Source organism: Vanellus vanellus (genome assembly GCF_965231255.1).
Source record: "Vanellus vanellus genome assembly, chromosome: 7".
NCBI classification, from domain to species: domain Eukaryota; kingdom Metazoa; phylum Chordata; class Aves; order Charadriiformes; family Charadriidae; genus Vanellus; species Vanellus vanellus.
Genome location: NC_138912.1, coordinates 5,542,916 through 5,567,248, shown reverse-complemented (window position 1 = coordinate 5,567,248; position 24,333 = coordinate 5,542,916). Strand labels below are relative to the sequence as shown.

At 44.4% G+C, this 24,333-nt stretch overlaps 2 protein-coding genes across 2 annotated transcripts in view; both read left to right on the top strand.

Moving 5' to 3' along the window:
* Positions 1-2,198: 2,198 nt before the first annotated feature.
* LOC309674371 (scavenger receptor cysteine-rich domain-containing protein DMBT1-like) lies at positions 2,199-11,885 on the top strand (the record flags this gene model as incomplete). Its single annotated transcript, XM_082486393.1, has 10 exons — positions 2,199-2,265; positions 2,355-2,393; positions 3,393-3,704; positions 4,231-4,542; positions 5,332-5,485; positions 5,697-5,905; positions 6,992-7,164; positions 8,595-8,983; positions 10,782-11,053; positions 11,713-11,885. The coding sequence occupies 10 exons, from the start codon at positions 2,199-2,201 to the stop codon at positions 11,883-11,885; spliced, it is 2,100 nt and encodes a 699-aa protein (XP_082342519.1).
* A 4,916-nt stretch (positions 11,886-16,801) lies between these two features.
* The window catches only part of LOC309674370 (scavenger receptor cysteine-rich domain-containing protein DMBT1-like), a gene marked incomplete at both ends in the record, with an annotated part of 50,337 nt that continues 42,805 nt past the window's right edge, over positions 16,802-24,333 (top strand). Inside the window, 6 exons of the mRNA XM_082486392.1 lie at positions 16,802-16,868; positions 19,997-20,214; positions 21,065-21,069; positions 21,342-21,377; positions 21,845-22,339; positions 23,119-23,426. Coding sequence (XP_082342518.1) covers positions 16,802-16,868; positions 19,997-20,214; positions 21,065-21,069; positions 21,342-21,377; positions 21,845-22,339; positions 23,119-23,426 — 1,129 coding nt within the window. The remainder of the gene's footprint in view (positions 16,869-19,996; positions 20,215-21,064; positions 21,070-21,341; positions 21,378-21,844; positions 22,340-23,118; positions 23,427-24,333) is intronic.

Here is a 24,333-nt window from a genome sequence, read left to right as displayed (position 1 = left end):
TCCTAAATCAATACATATACTTTTAAGTACAAACATACAAGCAGACATCACTTGAGAGGTCACATGCACATATACACCCAAGTTTTTAACTGCTATGACATAAGGTCCCTTTGCAACAGGTGACTAAAAGGAGCTGATGGGTGTCCCTTTTACGTGTGCACGGACGAATATTTGGATCCAGTAAAGTATAAGAGCATGTACACTCATAAGAGCTAATGTGTATATACAGAGGTGGATGAAAGCGACGCAAGCCTATAATTAAAATTTCCCTCTTTGAGTTTGAGCAAATACTCACAATGCATCAGCATTCCTCAGCGGGCAATAATTGAGACTCAAGGTGGGTTGACTCACCCTGGCCTTTTAATCCTTGAGGTGTTTGCCTGAGAGGCATCCTGACTCAGGGGAGATGCTGGTCATAGCCCACTGCGATCCAGGAGAGCTCAAAAGGTCTCACTAGAACCACTACTTATAGCGTCCAAGATAATTGACTTTCGTCACGTATTTTTCCACTCTGGCCCAACTCAGACAATGGGATAATCTGGTACTTTCCACCAGCTGTGCAAGCCCAAAACTTGCTAGATCATAGAATCATAGAATGGTTTAGGTTGGAAGGGACCTTGAAGATCATCTAGTTCCAACCCCCCTGCCATGGGCAGGGACACCTCCCACCAGCCCAGGTTACTCAAAGCCCCGTCCAACCTGGCCTTGAACACCTCCAGGGATGGGGCACCCACAGCTTCTCGGGGTAACCTGGGCCAGTGTCTCACCACCCTCAGAGTGAAAAATTTCTTTCTAATCTCTAATCTAAATCTCCCATCTTCCACTTTGAAGACGTTAGCCCTTGTCCTATCAGTACATGCCCTTGTAAAAAGTCCTTCTCCAGCCTTCTTATAGGTGTCTTCAGATACTGGAAGGCTGCTATAAAGTGTCCCCGGAGCCTTCTCTTCTCCAGGCTGAACAACCCCAACTCTCTCAGCCTGTCTTCACAGCAGAGGGGCTCCAGAAATCTGATCATCTCCGTGGCCCTCCTCTGGACCCGCTCCAACAGGTCCATGTCCTTCTTATGTTGAGGGTTCCAGAGCTGGACGCAATATTCCAGGTGGGGTCTCATCAGAGTGAAGCAGAATCACCTCCTTTGACCTGCTGGCCACGCTTCTTTTGATGTAGCCTGGGATACGGTTGGCCTTCTGGACTGTGGGCATACATTGCTGGCCCATGTTGAGCTTCTTGTAAAAAGTCCCACCCCAGCTTTCCTGTAGGCCTCCTGCAAGTTCTGGTATCACCTCCCTTGGGGTCATGATCCGGGTACAGATGTACTAGGCTGTTACGGAGCGATAGTCCCAAGCAATAGGGGAAGCAGGAGCCAGGCGCATTAAGGGAGTGCCTCAATGCTCTGGTCCCTTATTTTTTGCAATTCATGCCTGACTTCTCCTACGTTGCTTTGTGGCCCAGGGATGGAGAATCACACCAAGCATCGAGTGGCCAAAAGGAGGGGGTTTGCACAACCACATTCCCTTTTTATAAACTTTGTGATTCAAAGGATTGAAGGAAGTTTTGTTGGCAGATTCAGCTAAGGAGCATAGCAGTAGATTGAGGGAAGACATTGGTAAACCAGAGGAAGCTCAACAGAGGCCCCCGGATGAGGTTCACTTAGGGTATGTTACAAATAGCTGGTGTTAATTTACTTTTGATACCTGATATAATCCCATTTATGATGTGCTGTTTGTGTACAAGAAACAGGGAAACTAGCCTATAATTTAAAGTGGAAATCATCAGAAATATAAACATTTATGAGACCAGGGCTCTCTGCTGGAGGTTTTATCAGAAAGCGTGCTAAGGTAACACCTTGCAACGTGTTACCATCTGCTTAATTAAGTCATTAGCTATAAGCAGCAAACAAATGAAGTTGGGATGGTGAGGGCAATGAAACACGTAAATTCACCAGTCTGGTTCCAAAGGTAATACTGGGCTTGCACATATAGTTAAGATAATTTATAATATGGGCAGTAGCCCAAATTATCCAGGAAACCAAAACTTTACTGTTCATATATAATCATTCTGTAAAGATCGGGTACTCATAAAAATATTGCATAAGAAATCATACATAACATGGGCCAGACCGACCTTGGGAGCCTCACCCTTTTACAGGTGCAGAGTATAAATTCTGATGCTCTGCTTTATTGGCATCTCTTGACAAGATGGGTACCCCCAAGAACTTGCTGTGGTTATTCCTCTTAAATGCAGCACTCCTGGATGCCACTTCAGGTAAACCACATAAATTTTTAAAGAACATTCTTTTTTTTTATTGAGATAAAAAGTTCCTCACTTGCTTCTTTTTCTTATTCCCTTAACAGTTACAACTACCATGACCAAAAGTGCCAAAATGTCTTCAGGTGTGTCTGCATTTTTCATGTTTTCTGTCTATGCGTTACTTTGGGGCTGTACTAGTTAATATCCCAACTTGGGGGTCTGGCGCTGCCTGGTGGCAGGTGGGACAGGCAGGAGCATGGTGCTGTGAACCGGATGCCCCAGAACAGGGCACTGGTCTGCCAGTCCTTTGGGCTATGAGACATGTGGCATGCAAACCTGGAGAGAGCAAAGCTCCGAGGTCGACTGCACTGCATCCCAAAAGATGCACGTCTCTGGGGAAAACATATCTCATCTGAATTTTTTCATCACTTGCATTGTCAAATTTAGTCTCTCACTAAAAACAGCCACTTACAAGAAGAATCATAGAATCATAGAATGGTTTGGGTTGGAAGGGACCTTTAAGGGTCATCTAGTCCAACCCCTCTGCAATGAACAGAGACATTTTCAACTAGAAGATGGCTCAGAGCCCTGTCTAGCCTGACCTTGAATATTTCCAGGTATGTGAAGTCTACACCTCTCTGGGAAACAAAGAAATTAACACTTGTTTGCCTGAAGAGAAAATGTTTTGGAGACGTGTTTAAGGATTAAGTTTTTCTTTTCTCCCACCGTGGAAGACCACCCCGCTGAGACCCTCAGCTTTCCATTGCCCATGTGACAGGGTGGCACCAACATCCCCAGAGCTGGGAGAAAGCCCAGCCATGCTCCTTCATCCAAAAGGTCCTCACTTGCTTCTTTCTCTTCCTCCCCTAACAGATGCAACAACCACGACTCCAGATACATTCACAGAGTCCGTTCCTGCAGGTGGGTCTGGATTTGTCATGGGTTTTTCTGGCCACTACTTTTGGCAGTACCCTTTAATGGCTCACAAGGTGGGGTTTGGTCTCGGTCCTTGGTCCTAATTAAGCAGAGGGTGACAGTCCTGGTGGACTGATACTTGTAGAGAATTGCCAATGTCCCGGTGAGAGAAGGTGCCTGCATGCTGGAGGGTTTTCCATTTTTTTCCCTGTCTCCTCCTTTTCAAGGTGCTTACGTGCGCCTGGTGAACGGCATGAACCGGTGCGAAGGACGCGTAGAGATTTACCACTACTGGGGCCGGGGCACTGTCTGTGATGACTCCTGGGACCTGAACGATGCCCAGGTTGTGTGCAGGCAGCTGGGATGTGGCTTTGCTGTTTCTGCACCATCACAGGCCTACTTTGGACAAGGCACCGGCAATATCTACCTGGATAATGTGCACTGCACAGGGAGTGAGTCCTCCCTCTTCCAGTGCAGCCACCGTGGCTGGGGCGTCCACGACTGTAGCCACCATGAAGATGCTGGTGTTGTGTGCTCAGGTACCATTGCTTTTCCTTCCTAAATATGGAGGTGCTCTGAAAAAGTGGCCCTTGTTGGCTACAGATGTATTGGAGATGTGTTCAAAAACTGTGTTTTTCATTGCTCCTACCATGGAAGACCACCCCGCTGAGACCCTCAGCTTTCCATTGCCCATGTGACAGGGTGGCACCAACATCCCCAGAGCTGGGAGAAAGCCCGGCCACGCTCCTTCATCCAAAAGGTCCTCACTTGCTTCTTTCTCTTCCTCCCCTAACAGATGCAACAACCACGACTCCAGATACATTCACAGAGTCCGTTCCTGCAGGTGGGTCTGGATTTGTCATGGGTTTTTCTGGCCACTACTTTTGGCAGTACCCTTTAATGGCTCACAAGGTGGGGTTTGGTCTCGGTCCTTGGTCCTAATTAAGCAGAGGGTGACAGTCCTGGTGGACTGATACTTGTAGAGAATTGCCAGTGTCCCGGTGAGAGAAGGTGCCTGCATGCTGGAGGGTTTTCCAACTTTTTCCCTGTCTCCTCCTTTTCAAGGTGCTTACGTGCGCCTGGTGAACGGCAGGAACCGGTGCGAAGGACGCGTAGAGATTTACCACTACGGGGGCCGGGGCACTGTCTGTGATGACTCCTGGGACCTGAACGATGCCCAGGTTGTGTGCAGGCAGCTGGGATGTGGCTTTGCTGTTTCTGCACCATCACAGGCCTACTTTGGACAAGGCACCGGCAATATCTACCTGGATAATGTGCACTGCACAGGGAGTGAGTCCTCCCTCTTCCAGTGCAGCCACCGTGGCTGGGGCGTCCACGACTGTAGCCACCATGAAGATGCTGGTGTTGTGTGCTCAGGTACCATTGCTTTTCCTTCCTAGATATGGAGGTGCTCTGAAAAAGTGGCCCTTGTTGGCTACAAATGTATTGGAGATGTGTTCAAAAACTGTGTTTTTCATTGCTCCTACCATGGAAGACCACCCCGCTGAGACCCTCAGCTTTCCATTGCCCATGTGACAGGGTGGCACCAACATCCCCAGAGCTGGGAGAAAGCCCGGCCATGCTCCTTCATCCAAAAGGTCCTCACTTGCTTCTTTCTCTTCCTCCTCTAACAGATGCGACAACAACGACTCCACCATCGACTACTCCAGGTGTGTCTGGTTTTATCATCTGTCCGATGCATTACTTTGGAGGTGTATTAGTTACTAATTTATAGGTTGGAGTTGTATCGTTTGCACATTGTAATACTTTCAGAAAGAATCATTACTGGTACTAACTGTTTAAATCTTACATACTGGTCCCCTATCTGTCTGATTTTGTTGCTGAGGGTGGACTTCAGACCGTGCTGATTTTGTGGGAAATCTTTTCTTTCTTCTCTACTTTTTATATTATTTGGGCCAGCACCTCTTGCTTTTTCTCAGACCTTCAGCCTATCAAAAGCAAAACAGCAAGGGAGAGTCTGAGTTCTCTGAAGACATCATCACACTTGTAGCCTGAGTGAGAAGAACATGACTGTTCAGTTTCTCTGGAGATTTAACCTCCTGTTGCAATGGCACAGATAGATAAAATGTATTTTGTTTTGATCAGAAGTAAATCTAAATGAATCACATCCATATCTTATTTTCTTTTTTTTTTTTTTCCTTCCAGCTAGAAAATATATTTGTGGTGACTTACTTTTTAATTCCTCCGGAACACTTCAGAGTCCTTTTTATCCTTGGAATTATCCAGATAATGCTGATTGTTTGTGGCAAATACAAGTAAAGAATAATTTCCGCATTACGCTCACGTTTGGGAGTATTCAGTAAGTAAACCACTTGCTGCTCGGGCAATACATGGATCCCAAATCTCAACTACAATAACAGTTCCCAAGCACATTTCCCACGCTTACAAGTGAATTATTAATATTACATGGGAACTGTGTGAGTGCAGTATCTTAGTTTATCGTTTGTTCAACACTTAAAACCCGAAGTTTACCAAATGCTTTTTACTATATATTCATGTTTCTTCCTCAGGTTGCAGGGTGGATGCCAGAATGACTATATTGAAATCTACGATGGGCCACCCAATAGTTCTCCTCTGCTTGGAAGAGTTTGTTCTGGTTCTGATCTCACGTACACATCATCCTCAAACTTTATGACCGTCAGATTTCACAGTGACTCCAGATATTCCAATAGAGGGTTTCGTGCTGAGTATCAGTCCTTTTCAGCAGACCAGAATGCCAGTAAGTTTCCGTTATGTTTGTAATGTTTTCTTTGCTCAGAAGCTTTTATACTTTGGTTTTATTTGCTAAATAAGTATTTGTTAATGTTGTTGAACAACTCCTACATAGATGATATTCCCACTTGAATTTCATAACTGGTTATTGACTCACCACTTTCCGAGAATAATTATTTTTTTTAATTTGAAAATAACCTTCAAGTATCACTTTATTTGCCTTTAGATATTTTCTATGATGGCCAATCTAAATTAATCTTTCTTCATATCACCTCATGGTTCATACATTTTTTTCTACCTTTGTGGATAGATTTTCATAGAATTGTAGAAACATTGGTTAGAAAGGACCTTTGGAGGCTTCCTAAAGCATACTTAAAGCATAGATAATGCCAACACCGGGCCACGTCCATTATGAATCTATCTGTCTAGGTGAGAGGATGAAATCTTCAAAGCCACAACTTCTCTGGGTGACCTGTTCCAGTACTGTCCTGTAGTCCCAGTGGGAAAGTTCATCTAATGTGCACTCACAACTTCCCCAGGCACAAACAGCGGCCATCACATTTGGCTCTGTTGTCTCTGTAGCTGCCTTTCAAGAGGCTGTGTGTTGCCAGTAGGTCCCTGTCGTCAGATGTCTCTCTACCAAAGGCCAAACTCTCCCTGGGATCACTGATTTTCATGTCATGGACTCAGTGAAGCATCGTAAAGATGGTTTCAGGATGCCCTCCCACCCAGACAGTGTTTCTGCAAGCTAGTGTGCGTGTAAGCTCTATACCTTCCACAACAGCTTTTGGATTCTTACTCAGAAAAACATCCCATTTCTTAGCATTTTTGTGTGACTGGAGATACAGGCTCAAAGACTCAGCAAAAGCCTATTGTAAGCTACATATTTTCACCAGGAGAGTAACTGGAGGTCAGCTGCAGTTTGTCAGCGATTATGGTTTATTCATATCTAAATCTAAAGTGTAAAAAAAAATCGGTTTGGCTTATGCGTTCCCTCCCCTAAATGGAAGAAGCTATTGCATTTGTTGAAGTTGTAACATGCAAGGATTATCGAGTACCTGAAATCACTAATAATGCATATTTTTTTCCCTAGCCCTTGTGTGCTTGCCAACCTACATGCATGCAGTTGTAGACAGATTCTATCTCGAGTCACAGGGCTACTCGGTGTGGAACATCAGCTTGTCTGACTCTAATTGTAGACCAATAATTACATCGACTGAGATTATATTCAACTTTCCATACAACAGCTGTGGTACACGTAGACAGGTTGGTGTCAACATATTTTGGAATTCTCTCCAAGTCTGGGCATGGAAATTTAATAGACATTTGGAAAATTGTGATGATTTGCAAAGGGAGTTGTAGCTCACAGGTATTCAAAACACAGAAAAGAAGCATGTGTTTCTGGAGGCTAAGGTTTTTTAAACATTCCTAATTATCCTTCCCAGAGTTTAGGTAATCCCTGTATCTATTTCAGAGTGATGTTCTGGAGAACAAAGTATAGGAGAGAATTAAGTGAACAATCCCATCCAGGATGTTTGGGTTTCTTGAGTATCATAGAATCATAGAATCGCTGAGGTTGGAAGGGACCTTTAAGATCATCAAGTCCAATCATTAACCTACCCTGACAAAACCACTTCTAAACCATGTCCCTAAGTACCACATCTATCCTTTTTTTACATACCTCCAGGGATGGCGAATCCACCCCCTCCCTGGGCAGCCTATTCCAATGTTTAATAACCCTTTCAGTGAAAAAATGTTTCCTAATATCCAATCTAAACCTCCCCTGACATAACTTGAACCCATTTCCTCTCATCGTATCACTTGTCACCAGGGAGAAGAGGTCAGACCCCACATCTCTACAACCTCCTTTCGGGTACTTGTAGAGGGTGATAAGGTCTCCCCCTAACCTCCTCTTCTCCAGGCTAAACAACCCCAGTTCCCTCAGTCATTCCTCGTAAGATTTGTCCTCCAGACCCCTCACCTGCTTTGTAGCCCTTCTCTGGACACACTCCAACACCTCAATGTCCTTCTTGTAGTGAGGGGCCCAAAACTGAACGCAGTACTCGAGGTGGGACCTCACCAGTGCCGAGCACAGGGGGATGATCACTTCCCTCGTCCTGCTCACCACACCATTCCTGATACAGGCCAGGATGCTGTTGGCCTTCTTGGCCACCTGGGCACACTGCTGGCTCATATTCAGCCGCTGTCCACCAACACCCCAAGGTCCTTCTCTGCCAGGCAGCTTTCCAGCCACTCCACCCCAAGCCTGTAGCGCTGCATGGGGTTGCTGTGACCCAAGTGCAGGACCCGGCACTTGGCCTTGTTGAACCTCATACCATTGGCCTCGGCCCATTGACCCGGCCTGTCCAGATCCCTCTGCAGAGCCTTCCTACCCTCAAGCAGATCAACATGCCTGCCTAGCTTAGTGTCATCTGCGAACTTACTGAGGGTGCATTCAATCCCCTCATCCAGATCATTGATAAAGATATTAAAGAGAACCGGCCTCAGCACCAAGCCCTGGGGGACACCACTTGTGACCAGACACCAACTGGATTTAACTCCATTCACATGTTCTTTCTGAGTATAACCTGTTCTTTCTGATTAATACTAGAACCCGGCACATACAGAAGTTCATAGTACACATTGTGAACATGACTACATGCAATAATTTTGTAATCATCTAATGTGTCAAATAGGGCGTCAATGAAATGATCACCTACTCCAATGTGATAAAAGTGCCTGGTTCTGGTCACATCATCAAGAGGCAAAAGGATCTTCAGTTGCATATCACCTGCAAAATGCTCCAGAACACCTGGGCGCAAGTAATGTACATTGCCAATGACATCATTAATGTCACTGAAACCCAATATGGCAGATATGACGTGAACTTGGCATTCTACAATTCCTCATCTTTCCTGTGGCCAGTGTATGACTTTCCATACTACGTTGACCTGAACCAGAATTTGTTCCTTCAAGCTTCTCTTCACAGCTCTGACCTAAATCTGACCTTGTTTGTGGACACGTGCTTGGCATCACCTGATCCTAGTGATTTTAAAACACTGACCTATGAATTGATCAGAGGCGGGTAAGAACTTTCTAAAGAATTACTTTAAAAGTATCTGTATGAATAGTTCTAAAAGAGCTTAATTTGTGAAAGGGATGATTCAGGGCCAGTGTAGGTTGGTTACAATTCTCAATACAAATATACTTCTAAGAAAGACTTTTTGGCAAAGCCCGCATAGAATATAGCATGACAAAGAAATGCCATTCAGAAGTTGCAGTCAAGCACTGAGATTTCACTCAGGGAGGCAGTGTAGAAATGAGGTCTGAATTTATTTCTGAAACAGAAATGTAGGGATGTCAGTGGCTCTACCTTGCTGTACGTCAGAATTAGAGATTTACAGCATCATAACTACAATACAAAACAATCTGTTCAAAAAGAAGAGAAATTCCTTAGCCTTTTCTTGCTATTCTAAAAGCCTAAAATATTTTGCTTAATTTGATACAAAACATGCCCTTAGATTTGAAATGGAAAAGTTGTGGACTCTTGTAAAGAATGCAAAACCAGAGAGCTAGGAGCATTCAAGTGTGGCTCTCGGGGTCCCATTTTCTTCCAGGAATGAAAGGCTCATGCTAGTTTATTCCCTTTCTGTGCTAGGTGGGGTTGGAATGCTTCTGCCCCCTGGGAGGGTGTTCCCATCAGTAGCCTTAGTGGTGTAGTAACCTACTGCTAAGCTGGAAGGCAGTCTTGTGACTAACGAAGGCTAACGAAGTGACACAGTGCCTCCTGCTTGCTGGGGGAATGTCTTCCCTTTTACACTTTATGTGAATCTTAGGAAGGTTCTCCTCTTGTTGGGGTTTCCTTTTATTTTATCTATAAAAATACATATTCATTCAGCAGGACACAGAAGGACTGTCTAGTTTTGTGAGCAGGACACTCACCAGGGAGATGAGGCAAATAGATTCTGATCATTTTCCAGTTTTCTTTAATTCGTGTGACAAGGAACTGTGTCAAAAATAAATGTATTTAAACAGTTGGAAATCAATAATATCCACCTATAATATCAAATGTGTTGGGATATCACTGCAGCATAAAATAAACTAAGAATCAGAGGACTTAAAATCCTTGGGATCTTTATTAGGGAAATGTGCACAGTGGAATTTTTTTGAGATACAAAGATAATGAATGACAATTTTGAAATATTCTGGGGCAAAAATTATTGGGGAATTATTGTGATTGTTTTGTACGGTGGTTAAATTAAACCAGAATGACTAGGGTCTAAGTTAGGTTAGTAATTGTCAGGAAGCAAAACTCATTGACAGGAGAGTTAATCTAGGAACTTGGTCTGTGAAGCTTCTGGAGCTCTCTGTCAGGTGTCGAGATTCCTTAGGCAAGGTACTCTACAAACATCGAAGGAATAAAAAGCACATTTATCTCCCAAAAAAAGATGTGTATTAGAATTTATTTTGTCCTTCTGGAATAGAATAAGGCCCTTTCTCTTTCTGCAACAACCTGCAGGGGCCCCTCTGTAAACAGTTAATCCCGTTTGCAGGCATAAAACAGGTCCTCACCGGCGCCTGAAACACAGAAACCAGCAGAACCACTAATTGTTTTTCAGCTATTCATGTTTACATGGACTTTGTTGAGCTATGAAATTTCTGTGCTGTATATATTATTGTGGTAGAAATCACTTCCACCATTACTTATTTTTGTCTCTTATTTTCTCTCCTTGCTAAAAGTACTTTTTTTTTTTTTATCCTTTTGAGTTCTCTTATACTTTTACCTTCTCGCTTTATATTTGAACTTGAAACATATTGCACAGAGACCGTGCGATAGCGATCCTATTCACAATAGCTAATCTGTTAATTTTATATCTTTCCAGGTGCGTTAAGGACTCTACCTACACTTCTTACAATTCATCGTACAGGGATGTTGCTCGGTTTTCATTTAATGCTTTTTCGTTTGTCAACCGGTACCCGTCAGTTTACCTGCAGTGTGAGCTGGTGGTGTGCAGGGCGAAGGACTACTCTTCCCGCTGCTATCAAGGCTGTGTTAGCAGGTTCAAGAGGGATGCAGGTTCCTCCCACGAAAATTTGAATGTGGTTATTGGACCTGTCCAGCTTCGGGAAGCTCACGCTGAGAATAGGAACGCCGGTAAGTTTAAATAACTTAAATAACATCAGTCTCTGTATATTGCTGTATGCCTGCGTGTCAGTTCAGACATGAAATCCAGCTCCGAAATATGTCTTTGCTGCTTTGTTCATAACTCTGCAGTAATTCTTACAGGGATTTTTTAAAAAAAAAAATTTACAAAATTGCTTTATAATGTTTACAAGCTGTTTCCTTTCTATCATAGTTTAAATCCATTATTTGTTCTGCACATGTCAAAAGGCAATTGATTCAGTTCTGTGGGAAGAGGGACGAGATGTAACTCATCTCTCAGCAGGATTTCTGTTAATTTGTCAAAGCTGTCTGTGCCTGACTGGCATGTCTCTTATTCATTAGCAACCAACCTGTATGTCCACTCGGAAATATTGTTTCCCAGTGTCCTGTAGCTGCTGTTTCCACTACCAGAAAACAGCATCTTAGAGTGTAATCATTACAAATTCTTAGTTGCTCTTTAATTTCTTGCTATAATCTTTACTTGTTTGGCGCGGCCACAGGATCATTTGTGAAGCAATGTGCAATAAAACAATATGGTTTCTGATCAGATTGAGATTGCAATTTTTTAAGTCGAGTTTGCCTAATTACCTTTGAGATTAACTAGCTCAGGAAAACAGATGTCAGACTCTCCCTTTCTCTTTCGAGCACAGAGCTGCCCTCTGCCATCCAAGTGAAAGGGGACTCTCAGAGCCCAGCGCCTGCTGCCAGCTCCCACGTTCCTCTGGCTGTGACCGTCACGGTGCTGGTAGCTGCTGTTCTCACTGTGGGAGGAGTTCTTTTGAAGCGCAAACTGCAGGAACCCATCCCGTACCAGATAATGTGAGAGGCAACCCAAAGCTTGCAGGTGGAAGGTGCTGATATTTTCACCGGTCGTCTGCTTCATGATTTGGTTTTCCAGTCTGTGTAGAGGGTAACTCTTACTTGACTGTTCCATCATCCAGATCTTGTTTGAAGAAGGTGCTGTACTAAGGTAAAACCCAGTGTTACCGTGAACTTGACTTATAAAGGATCCTGGCTTTAAAATCCTCAAGTCAACATACACCTAAGGTCTAAAGAAACGTTGATTCTTCCATCCCAGCATCCAAATAATCTACTGTCTTCAATGCTGGACATTTCAGAGCATCTCAGTTGAGCTCCTGGTAGGGTGTGTCTGAGAAGACTGATTTAGGTGACTTGAGAAAGAAGAACTGACTTATTTTGCCATTGCTGATACCCAGATAAAACACCACGTAGCACCATGAGCTACTCTGGAAAGCAGTTCAAGAAAAATGTTTCTTTGCAGTAAAAATATCTCAATAACGAGCCGTAAATGAAAATGCACAGGGGCTGCACTTAAGGAATTGCTCTCATACAGCGTTCCTCATTTTGGGGTGTATGGTTCTTCACAATTACACGTTTCTCTGAGAAAATGGTGGCCATTTATAAGATTTTGTATAGAGGATGAATATAATCAAATCTATTATGTAAATATGTAATTTTTAAAAAGCAGTAAAGAGTTTTTTGAGCAATACTTCTTTTTGTTTACTTGCAAACGCACCACCTACGTGTCTGAACTCCCAGCTAATACATTATCAGATTGGAGAATGCGGCTTCTGACAAAGTGACTTTGCCAAGCGATGATTTCTGCCCTTGCTCTTACGCATTTCTACGCCTGTAATGGGGGGTGGGGTGGGGAGAGAATGTACGTAAGTTGCCATAAGGAAGTGTGACCTGTCTCCTATCCCCATATGAAAACAAAATAAAAACAATAATAAAGGAAGAATCTGTTTGGAAGAAGCTACTCACTACAGGTGGAAAGGTCACTGGTATTTGACTGACAAATGCTCTTCTTTAGAGTTTCTTGTTTTCTAGCCAGCTACGAAAGAGGAAAGTTCGTTGGGAACAGTATAACATTCTATGTTTGAGGTGAGTGAGAGACAAAGTAGTGACGTGTAGGGAAGGTGAGCTGTACTCAAATGTGACATCCTGACCTGACGAGGAGGATGCGGGCAGCTGTGACGAGAATCATCATCCCAGCCTGTACCATTTCTTCCTGCAAGCTGCCTCTTCCTGGTGACCCCAGGCAGGCCTCTCGTCATCTCTCCACGCTCTGGAGAAGGGACCATGCAAGCAGGGATTGGGATTGGCCACGGAGAGTGGAAGTGAATTTTGTTGTCCGCGCATGAGGAACAAGGATTGAGGAGGGTCCTCACCTCCTCTCTGCCTACAGCCAGCTTTGAAGGGCAGAGCAATCCAGGAAGCTGACCTGCCTTTCATCTAGTCCTGTTGTGTGGATGAGAGATTGTCCGGGCATGGAGGAATCTACTGACCTGCCCAGTACAGTGAAGACTTTCCTGGACCTGGGCTTTCCTACCTCTTCAGAAGAGGACCTTCCCCCCTGCTCTTCCCAGACCTGCTGTTTTCTCTCCTGCCCCAGCTCCTGTTGTGGCCTTGCTCTGGTTATGCTACACCACCATTTTTCAGGGCATAGCTTGACAACACTTTTTCTACTTCTTCTAGTCTCGGAATATTATTGTGATCAGACAAGCAGAAAGATCCTAGACCTAAGATGTTGGTGCCTCCAACCTGCAACGTGCCTGTACTGTTCAGAGATGAGTCTTCCCATACTGTTGTGTGCCAGGGGTCCCAGGTGGAGATACAGCAAGGTTGCATCAGAATGCAAGGTAGAAGCATCACGGTCAGTGGTTTCCATATTAAATGTTGCTTTAGAAAATGCCACTGAACTGTTCAAGTAGATGGTGTTTCAGGCTCATCCTCCTTATTTTCTGCCTCCTTTCTTGACCCACAAGTATTATAGAAATGAAGGATTCAATAAAATTGTATTTGGTGATGAGGAAAATACATAAAGTACATATGCCTGATGAATGGTATCTGTGCCAAGAACCTTCCTTCCCACCTCCTGACCCACCACATTCAGGAAAGCCTCTTCCAGTAAATCCAATGGATTTGACTCTCAGTGGTAGACAGTTCTGATCCCCTTGCATCCTCACCATTAAACAAATGCAAATCAATTTACAATGGCATGTTTCACATTTCACATGCAACAGAACCCAAGAGGCCAACAAGGAACCTGATAAATCAGACTAAGCTGCCTCATTGCATCTTAGCACATGGATTCAAAATATCATTTCTTCATGCAACAGTCTGTGGATACCCTCATTCCAGTCTAGATACTTTCTCATAGCCACAGCTGAAGGCTGATTAATCTTTATCCTTTCAATGGTTTTCATTTGGACCTCACAAAGGCCAGAATGTCTGCAGAAGTCTCCTAACACTAGTCAGTAGAAGAGAAAGTGTTTTGAAAGCTCAGCGGAGCTTCTTTCACAGAGTAACAGGCTAAGAAACACTTCAAGCTGCCAAAAGAAGTCCCAAAGAGCAAAAATTACTGAAAGAGACTTACCTCCTCTGGGAAGGAGGAAAACACGTGCTGAATGGTATTTGCATTAATTAATTAATTTCACTTAATTGGAACATGATATTTATCTACTCCTACTCTACAGAGATTGTCTGATAATCATGATCTTTAGAAATATCTAGATCTTTGAAGTTTGTAGTAAAGAATTAAATAGTGAGGAATGTAGTGAAGAATTAATTAATCAGTGTTCGTTTACCTGGACAGTTTGACATGTTTTATTTTCACTTGAACCGTCTGGGAATCACCTTCGTGTTCCCCTACCTCCCCACCCTTTTCAGTTATTACAAGAGTTTGGAGAAGAATTGCTGTCCATCACTTACTCTTGCTTCACTGATTGCACTGTTTGATTGGTCAGTCGAATGTACTGCATTTTTCTGCTTCTTGCCAAGGTGTCAAAACCAGAAGAATATGAATAGTGAATACCAGGTGTTGTGTACCTTTCCTTATTCATCTGTGAATGTGGTTGTTTGTATAAAGAAGAAAGATATTTACCCTTCTCAATGTTCACTTTCAAGGCTCCCAGCATAATCTTTGGCCTCTTATGTTTTGCACTTCCTTCTTCCATTCCAGTAATGCTGGCGTTCGTGGAAAGACCTTCTAAGCCATTTTGCTCTTGGGCTCCTGGACTATAGTCTTCATCCTTGATAACTGCCCCTTGAGGCAATAAATTTGTATGTGGAAACAATTGTGCCACAAATTTTAACTCCTCATAATGCCATTCAAGCCATGATGGCTGTCGGGGTAGGAATCAGAGGAAGAACAATGTTGTGGTTCTTCAGTATTAGGACGGTCATGAGCCTTTTCTCATTAAATAGTTATAACACAGAAACACAGGAAAGTAACCACTCTGGCAAGAGAGCGACGAATGAGAATTAAGTGTTATTTCATGTACTTGAAGAGCTTTGGAGTCATTCTTCAAGGAATGACACAGCTGTAACTGTCACTATGCAAAATTAAACAAGGAATATATTGAGAAAGATTCTTAGTAGAAATTTGAACCTTTTTTTTATTTCCATTTGGTGATTCAAAGCATCAAAGGAAATTTTAGAATAAAGTTAAGTTGCAACCTTGGTACTTTACTGAATTATGCATAAAATCCACTGTTTTTTCTGCACAGTCTTCACAAAAAGTTATCAGCTGGCAGTGATTCTCTTCACACTTTCTTGCAATCTAACAGTCTCTCATTGAACACAGTTTTGACTTGAACTTAAAAGTGCCAAAAAGGAATGGGTTCATATTGGGGCAGGAGGTGTTGACTTCAGCTGCAAGGTTCTTCAGGTATCTCACAGTGATTCGCTTACAAGGCTTGGCTCAGTCTCTCTCCTTGATTATCTGGAGCAAACTACCCATGTGTTGAGGCGAAGTTATCACTTACACACTATGGTATGAGCTCCTCTCCACTTATGGCTGTGGCTCTCAAGCAAGGAAAACTACCAAGCAATATTTCGCACCTCTCTCAGTCAATTCCTCTTGCTGCCACTCCAATCCTCATTCCCCAGGTCCTGGACAGGTAGCTCAGCCCAGGACCACTGATTGCCTCCTCTCCTTTCCTCACATCCCCACCACATTGCCTCTCCAGTGGCTCCTACACTGACCAAGAGGCTGCAGCCACCTCCTACCTTAACCTTCTTGTTGTTGGCTCTGCTGCTGATGGCAGAGGAATTGATGTTGTGGTGGAGCTAGCAATTTTGATAGGGCGCAACGGTCCTGATTGTGTGTCTCTTGTTATCTTCATGTTGCATTCAGCAACAGCCACAGTTCTGGTGGGTTATATTCAGAGACTCCTGCAATAATGCTTGAACAGGACCACCAGGCCTTATCTTATTTTATTTGAGTATGCCAAACCTGTAAGAAATTCATGGCTCCCCAGGGCGACTTGCCTCACTAGTTGGAAACAAGTTGCGAAGCTCTTTTATTACTTCACTGGAGGAAACCCATGTAAGTTTTGATATTCCACTACCTTCCCCAGACCTGCCAAGGAATCCCTCCGTAAAAGAAAAATACTGAGATTCATCAGCCAGAATGGAAAGCTGTCTTTGGATAGGAACTCATTTTCTTTGTATAACAAGATGATTGTGAAACCTATAGTAGCATAAATATTTCCTTCCAGACAATGGAAAATGTTACTCTTGAGATATTATCTTTCTGCAAAACCCAGGAAGTTACAAAATCGTGCATAACAAATCAAACATATTTTTGTTTCAGATCATAGGACTGTGGTTGTTTTATTGTTCTCCTGTAGAAAGAGAAACCTGTAGAGCCCCTCCCCTTCAGAAATAGACTATATATTCTGATGGTCCTTTCTATCAGCAGGACTTGCTAAGATGGATACCACTACGATTTTGACATGGCTACTCTTGTTAGGTCCAGCAGTTCTGGAGGCCAAATCAGGTAAAGCACTTAGACTTGTTCCAGGGCACATAAAAAAATTGCAAAGACTGTGTGGGGTCTTCTCTGTTGGATCCATCAATAGAAATCACAGTCATGCTGGTATTAGTTTGGGCAAAAGGTTAAAGGAAAAATTGGATGAAAAAGATAGCACAGTTTTGTTCAACTAAAATTATTAACTATTCAACATAGTGAATAAGAATGATTTAAAACATTTAGTGTTCATTTTGCTGCCACAGGGTAGTGCTTGTCTTAGTGTCTCATGTGATTACAATACTTGTGCCTGTGAGTATGTTATGAATGAGTCAATCTTCCTGTGCCAGATATTTGATCTAAGAAATATTTAAGAATTTTTTTAAAATGTATATTTATTCCAGAGTATATGCACACTTCATATGCTATACATTTAATATTGCTTGTATTATTTGATTCTTCTTGATCTTATCTACGATTTAATGAAATACAACAAGAAGTTAATTTTCATCATCTAGCACTGTGTATAAATGAGGGACGTCTAAAAATAATGAAAGACATGAAACGCTTTTAGTTCAACTTTTTTTTGTCATTGACTTTTTCCTTACATGATTAGTTTCTATCTCCTAAGTGACTTTGAGCTAAGTAGTTCTATGTGTATCCTAGGATAACTGCAGATTATTTTTCTAACTGGTTATTTAAGCATCGTTGTGATAATTTATATTGCCATCATTCACCTCATCCGGTTTTCTTCATGTGTCCTCTGCTTGCCTGGTGATAAGCCATCTTTCTCTTGCTGCTCCGGTTCTCTCTGCTCTTGGCCCCGTTCCCCAGCCTCTGCCTCTGTCTCCCGGGTGAGAGTAAGTGCTGTATTTGTACAATCACCGGCGTTTTGTCTTTTTGACACCTTTAAAGTGTGAGGTAGGACGCAACCTCTCTAATTCCATGCCCAGCAGATGGTTATGCTCTCACAGCGATGACAGGCCCTCAATGAAAGCAAATAAAACTGGTTTAGATCAGCTTTAATTTCCTAATCCCACTCTGACTTTTTGCCAGGTTTGCTGTTTCACTTCTCAAAAATCCTATGAGTATGGTCCAAAAACATCCAGGTAGATATCTGAAGAAATAAATCAGATATAAGTCAAGGGGCACTTTTGCAGCTGCTCCCTTTGAACAGCAGGTTAAATGCACACAAGTAGGGACAAACTTAGTTTGGACACTGTCTTGACCGTTCTTCTAATCCAACAGCAAAGAATTAGATGCAGTGAAGAAATCCTGGAGCCGTGAACTTCTTAGATTTGGTTTGCTTTGGGTGACTTATTCGGTGTTTAATAGCAAGCTAAATATGTATTTGGCAGAAATGCAAAGTATAACAAGTGCAGTGTGCATGTTTTCATTTCCAAAGTGTAAATACTCCAGATCTTAAGTTACAATATTTGTTTGCTCACTTACGCTTAGTGGTAAAGTCCTTCATAAAATTCTTCACCAAAAATGGATCTCTAAAATTGGGACTTTCGTACTGTTCACTGCAGAATGTCTAAGTAAGCAAACTCAAACTGGAGAGCAGATGGGCTTTACCTGAATGAACACAGTTATCAGATGTATACATGACAGGTTAGTAGGTACTTCTTTATTTCAAACTATAATAACATTTTACAGGCATACAAGAAATAAACCCAGTGGATTCCTACTGAAATTCTTACAATCCCGTTGAAAGCATTGTCCATTCTGTTGAACACTTAGTGGAATTCTTCCACTAAAATTACTCTTAAAAACTATCGGATTTGGTTGTGATGTGTGGACGTTAGGTCCTTAAAATTCTCCTAAAAAGTTTAGAGGAAGAAGAGAAATTCTAGTTAAATTGCATAAAGCACGGAGGAAAATAAAGAATGGTTATTGTTTCCTCTAAAATTCGGTTGGGTTTTGGAAGGATTCTTTTGGGCTAATTCTGATATCATGTTAAACAAAGTAGGTCACTGCTTGCCGTCCTTGAGTAGTGCATGATATCTCATGATTTGCAATTTACCTCCCTGGTAATTTTTATATGGCAGCATTGTAGCAGCCCCATGAGCATCGATTTAGGAAAAAGCCAGTCTTGGCTCTTGAAGCTGCATCTTGTTGTGTCCCCAAAGCCTCGGTGATCTGCTTGAGCCACTGCTCTGCTTTCCTCCTGTGCCCGGGTCAGCAGAGGCTCTGTACACCATGTAGAGGGACACATACGTACTTCTGGTAAGACACAGGTTGAAGGCAGGAAAGCTGTGCTATATGTCCTAAATTCCAGTAGGATTCAATGCAAATTGTCTCCTTGTTCTTTAGCATAAGACATTTGACAACAATGAATAAGAGAAATACATAAACATGAAATTTGTTCTTAAAACATGCCATTCTCCTCCTATTGACAAAGTGAAAAAAAAAATCAGTGCTATTTTCTTAGTAGTTTTATTTAGATTTCATTCAGATACTGAAATTCCTTTTCTCTCCTTTTCTTTCCTATTATGTTTTTCTTATTATTAAAGAATTTCCTTTCTTGCTGAAATAGATTGTGCTTTGCCTGCTATCTAAATTTTCTGTAGAAATATTGCATAAAATATGTGCAGCTGATTTTGACATCTGGAAGAGGGGAAGAAAAAAGGTTGTGTATCACCTCTGTCCTCACGGGCATTTATTATTGGGCTAGGCATGTGTCGTGGTTTAACCCCAGCCGGCAGCTAGAACCACACAGCTGCTCCCCCCATTTGGATGGGGGAGAGAATCAGAAGAGTAAAAGTGAGAAAAAAATCAGGGGTTGAGATAAAGACAGCCGTATGGTGTGGAAAATCCCTTTGGTCAGTTGGAGTCAGCTGTCCTGGCTGTGTCTCCTCCCAACTTCTTGTGCCCTCCCAGCCTGCTCGCTGATGGGGTGGTGTGAGGAGCAGAAAAGGCCTTGAGGACTTAGCAACAACTAAAAACACCAGTGCGCTATCAAAAGTATTTCTCATCCCAAATCCAAAACGTAGCACTATACCAGCTGCTAATGAAAGAGTTAACTCTATCCCAACTGAAACCATGACACCAAACACCTACTGGGAACGATGGGGCAAGAGAACAGAATAGACAACTTCTTAAGGTCACTTCCAGCTTATTTGTCTGACTGTGTTTGTGTTCTCTCTCTCCCAAAGCGACCCGTCTCCAGCTGGTGAATGGAAGGCACAGATGTGAAGGTCGCGTTGAGCTCTATTACAACGGACAGCTGGGGACAGTTTGTGATGATTTCTGGGACCTTTCCGATGCCCAGGTTGTGTGCAGGCAGCTGGGATGTGGCCAGGCCATTGCAGCTCCAGGACATGCTTACTTTGGCCAAGGCTCGGGCGACATCCTGCTGGACAACGTGAATTGCGTGGGAAATGAGGTCTCCTTATCGCAATGTAATCACCCTGGGTGGAGGATACACAACTGTGCCCACTATGAAGATGCTGGTGTTGTCTGTTCAGGTGCTGTCACATTTTTATTTTCTAAATACTTTTGCTATAAATTGCACTCAATATACTTGTGTCAGCATGGGGGTATGCAGACATTATTCTCCTGAGATAACATTTCTTTTATTCAAGACATGTGGTGGAAAGGTATACCAGATATACCAGAGATGTGTCTAATCTTTCTTTCTACTTTATTATGAAGAATTTTTTTTGTCTGTGGAAGGGCACACTCCCTATGAAAGGGTCAGTTCTCAGGAAGCAGAGTCTGATCTTCCAACAACCCTGTCTTTTCACTCTGGTGACCCTGCGGAGCCAGCATGGACTACTGTTTTTCTTACAAGGGCAGTGTACAAACTGTGATTGCTCACTCCATGTAAAGCAATTAAAAAATCCAATGATCAGATATGTGTTGCAATATGCAGAACTCTTATTCCATCTAATAACCCAGCAGTGACAAAGAGAATAAGGAAACAAGTCAAAATTAGAGGCAAAGCTATGTCTGATAGGCAATGTTCATCAGGGGGGAATAGGGTTAGGTGAAACTCATCTTCTTACTGCAAATCTTAATGTGTTAATTATGGGCAATAATAATTTCACAGTCACAACCCAAACTGCCATAGCTGACAACTCACTTTGCATTGTTTCTGTATTTTTCAAGTTTTCTTTCAAGTTTAGGTCCATTAATATTCTTTTCCTTTACAAATGTCCATCCATCTTGAGTAGTCTGTCACCTTGCTGTTTTCTGACTTTACTTTCCCCTTATCCTTTAAGGAGAGGTAGTTCATTTGTCTCCCATGCAACAGATCGTTATGAACTGAGACATGGCTGATGACAACAGGTTGTTGCTTTATATATACGGCAGTTTTCCACATTTCCTCAAAGAGGAAGAGCCTAGAGAGCTGGATTCATGCTAGAAGAAAATGTTGGCTACATGAGTGCTTGAGACTTAGAAGAAAACAACAAAATTTGCTCCGATACCTCCGTTACCATATGCATGTTGTGTTCAGTGTCTTTTTAAATGCCATTTCTTTCTTGTTTGCATTTGTAGCTCCAGTGCCTACGACAGCCTGGCCGTATTCAACAGGTGAGTCATGACAGCCTGAGCTGCTCCTGGCCTTGCACCAAGCACCACCCCAGGACCACTTCTCGGGCTGCTCTTGGGGATGACCTGAGCCTCTGCAGAAGGGCGTCCACAACAGTGACAGGTCCAAGCCCTGCTGCTGCCAGCAACCCTGCAGCTCCTGGCTCTGTGGCAGGAGGCTGTAGAGGACAGCCTCTGGCCATGCTTGGGCCGTGGTGTCCTGTGGCTGGGAGCAGATGCTACATCAGTACCTTTCCCTGCTGTCACCATCTGGAAATACCACTTTCAAGAAAAATATTCGATTGGCTGTTACCCACCTCCATTCTCTCCAGTCAAGTTGGAGTATGCCATCAGAGTAATTTGTTTTGATTTCACTTCATCCCTGAGGAACTGGGCTTGTAGCTAACACACAGAGGAACCCATTGCCCCACAGTCCTCATGTGGGTGATGTTTTTCTTCCATATTCCCAGGAAAGACCACAGTGATGACCTCTTCGGGGCCGATAACCTCTGCACTGGACACAACCTCCATAGCAGAGGCAACCTCCATAGAAGAGGCAACCACCACAGCAACAATGACCTCTCTAGCAGAGACAACCATCACAGCGTCGACAACCATCACAGCTTCAACAACCCTCACAGAGGAGACGACCTCCCTAGCGGAGACAACCACAGCACCATTAACAACCCCCACAGCAGAGATGACATCCCTAGTGGAGATGACTACCACAGCACCAACGACCTCTCCAACAGAGATGTCCTCCCCAGCGGAGATATCCTCCCCAGTGGAGATGTCTTTGCCAGCGGAGACGACCACCACACTGCTGACAACCTTCCCAGCGGAGACGTCCTCCCTGGCGGAGATGACCACCACAGTGCCCATAACCCCCATAGCAGAGATGACCACCCTAGCAAAGACAACCACCACAGCGATGATGGCTACCACAGCAGAGGGGAGCACACCAGGTAACCCTGTCCACTGTCACTCATTGATCTCCTTAGTGCCCCTGATCTCCCTTCCCAGACCTGACTGCACTGGAGGGAGACTCGCATCCCTGACCCACTCCAATTTGACCATTCCTGGCACCCAACTCCACAGTGAGGGTGGAAGCAGAGCATGGAGAACAGCTTGTAAACTAGGGGGCTGAGGCTTGGGGCCAGGACCTCTGTGGCCATTGCTGGTGAAGGCAACTGTTCAGGAGGGATTTCCTCTCACTGCAACTTGGGGGAATGCGACAGGGCATCATTCTGGCTCCACCCCACCAGTTCCTGCTATTTCTTAGACATACTCTGGGGTTTGGGATGTGACTGGAAAAGAGAAAGCTGCTGCATCAAGTGTTTTGTAATGCAAGTTACACCTCCATGGGCATGTGGCTCCTGCCCAGGCAACAGACGGCTGTGTGAAATACAAAAGTAACAATGGTGATTTCAATTGAATGAAAGAATTCCACATGATGTGAAGTGTCATAGGACAGGGACTCCTGGAAGACAGGCTACTTTGGGGTGTATGACATGCGATGACCGTGTTCAGAGCCTTTTTCATTGACACCAAATTCTTACTTGCATCCATAGCTCTGGTGCCCACCACAGACTGGCCATATTCAACAGCTAATGCATGCTCACCAGACCCATCCCTGGCCTTGCAGCAACCATGCAGGGTCCCTCCTGTAGGGGCCCAGATGGGGACCGCAGGGTGCCAGGCTGGATAGATCCTAACCCAATACCACATGCCTCACCCCAGGCAGCCACCTGCGACTCTCCGGTGGGAGGAACGTCTGTGAGGGCCGTGTGGAGCTGTACAACGGCAGCAGCTGGGGGACGGTGTGCGATGACCAGTGGGACCTGAACGATGCCCAGGTGGTGTGCCAGCAGATGGGCTGTGGCCAGCCCACGGACGCCCCGGGCAACGCGCGCTTCGGCCTCGGCTCCGGCAGCATCTTCCTGGATGACGTGCAGTGCCGTGGGGATGAACCCTCCCTCCAGATGTGCAGGCACAACGGCTGGGGCGTGCACAACTGTAGGCACTTGGAGGATGCCAGCGTCATCTGTGCAGGTATGTGGGCAGCAGAAGCCACCAGCTCTCCTGCAGGTCCCCCCAGGAGGTTTCGGTGCCCTCCCTTGGGAGTAGCCAGGTTTACCTCCCTCGGTAGAGCCAGGGTGGAGCGGTGAGGTTGGGGGCTTTTGCTGCCTGGTGCTGGAAGCACGTGTCATGCAAAAGCCCCGTTCTTGCACACAAAGGGCACAGCAAGCTCTTCACAATCGAAGGTGTAGGTGCTCAGTGCAGTGCCAAGGAGCGGAGCAGGATTTCAGGATCACAGCATGGGGAGGATGGGGCAACACTGGGGAGATGTCAGGCTGGTGTTTGGAGGAGGAACGGCAGGACAGAACCCCATGGTCTCTTTCCCCATTAGTGCCCCAGCCTTGCATTTGCATGTCCATGTCCACGTCCATTTCTATGTCCACGTCCATGTCCGTGCCCATGTCCATCCATTGCCACAAGCCTGCTGCCCTTTCATTCACCCTATCTTCTTCCTTGCAGCTGCACATTCAACCCCTCCCGCTGCATGGCCATACTCAACAGGTAATTCATGCCCGCCCAGCTTATTCCCAGCCTGGCAGCGAGCCCCAGCCCAGTGCGAGAGGAGAGGAGGGGGGGATGCTCTGGCCTGAACCTGCCCGGAGCAGGGCTCCTGCTCCCCTCTGCCCATGGCAAGGGGCCATGTGGTTTGGGGGCTGCTGTCGAGAAGGAGCTGAACCGCTGCAGAAGGACAACTGCAGTGGTGATGGTCCGAGCCCTGCTCTTCCAGCCACCCCACAGCCCCTGGCTCTGGGGCAGTAAGTGCCAAGTAGATGACAGCAAGCCCTTCCCTCGGTCCCATATTCCTGCCGGGTCAGCCCAGGATGCAGGTTGCTGTCCTGATGCCAGGGCACAGTGGTGGCTTTGCAACGTCAAGCCAAGG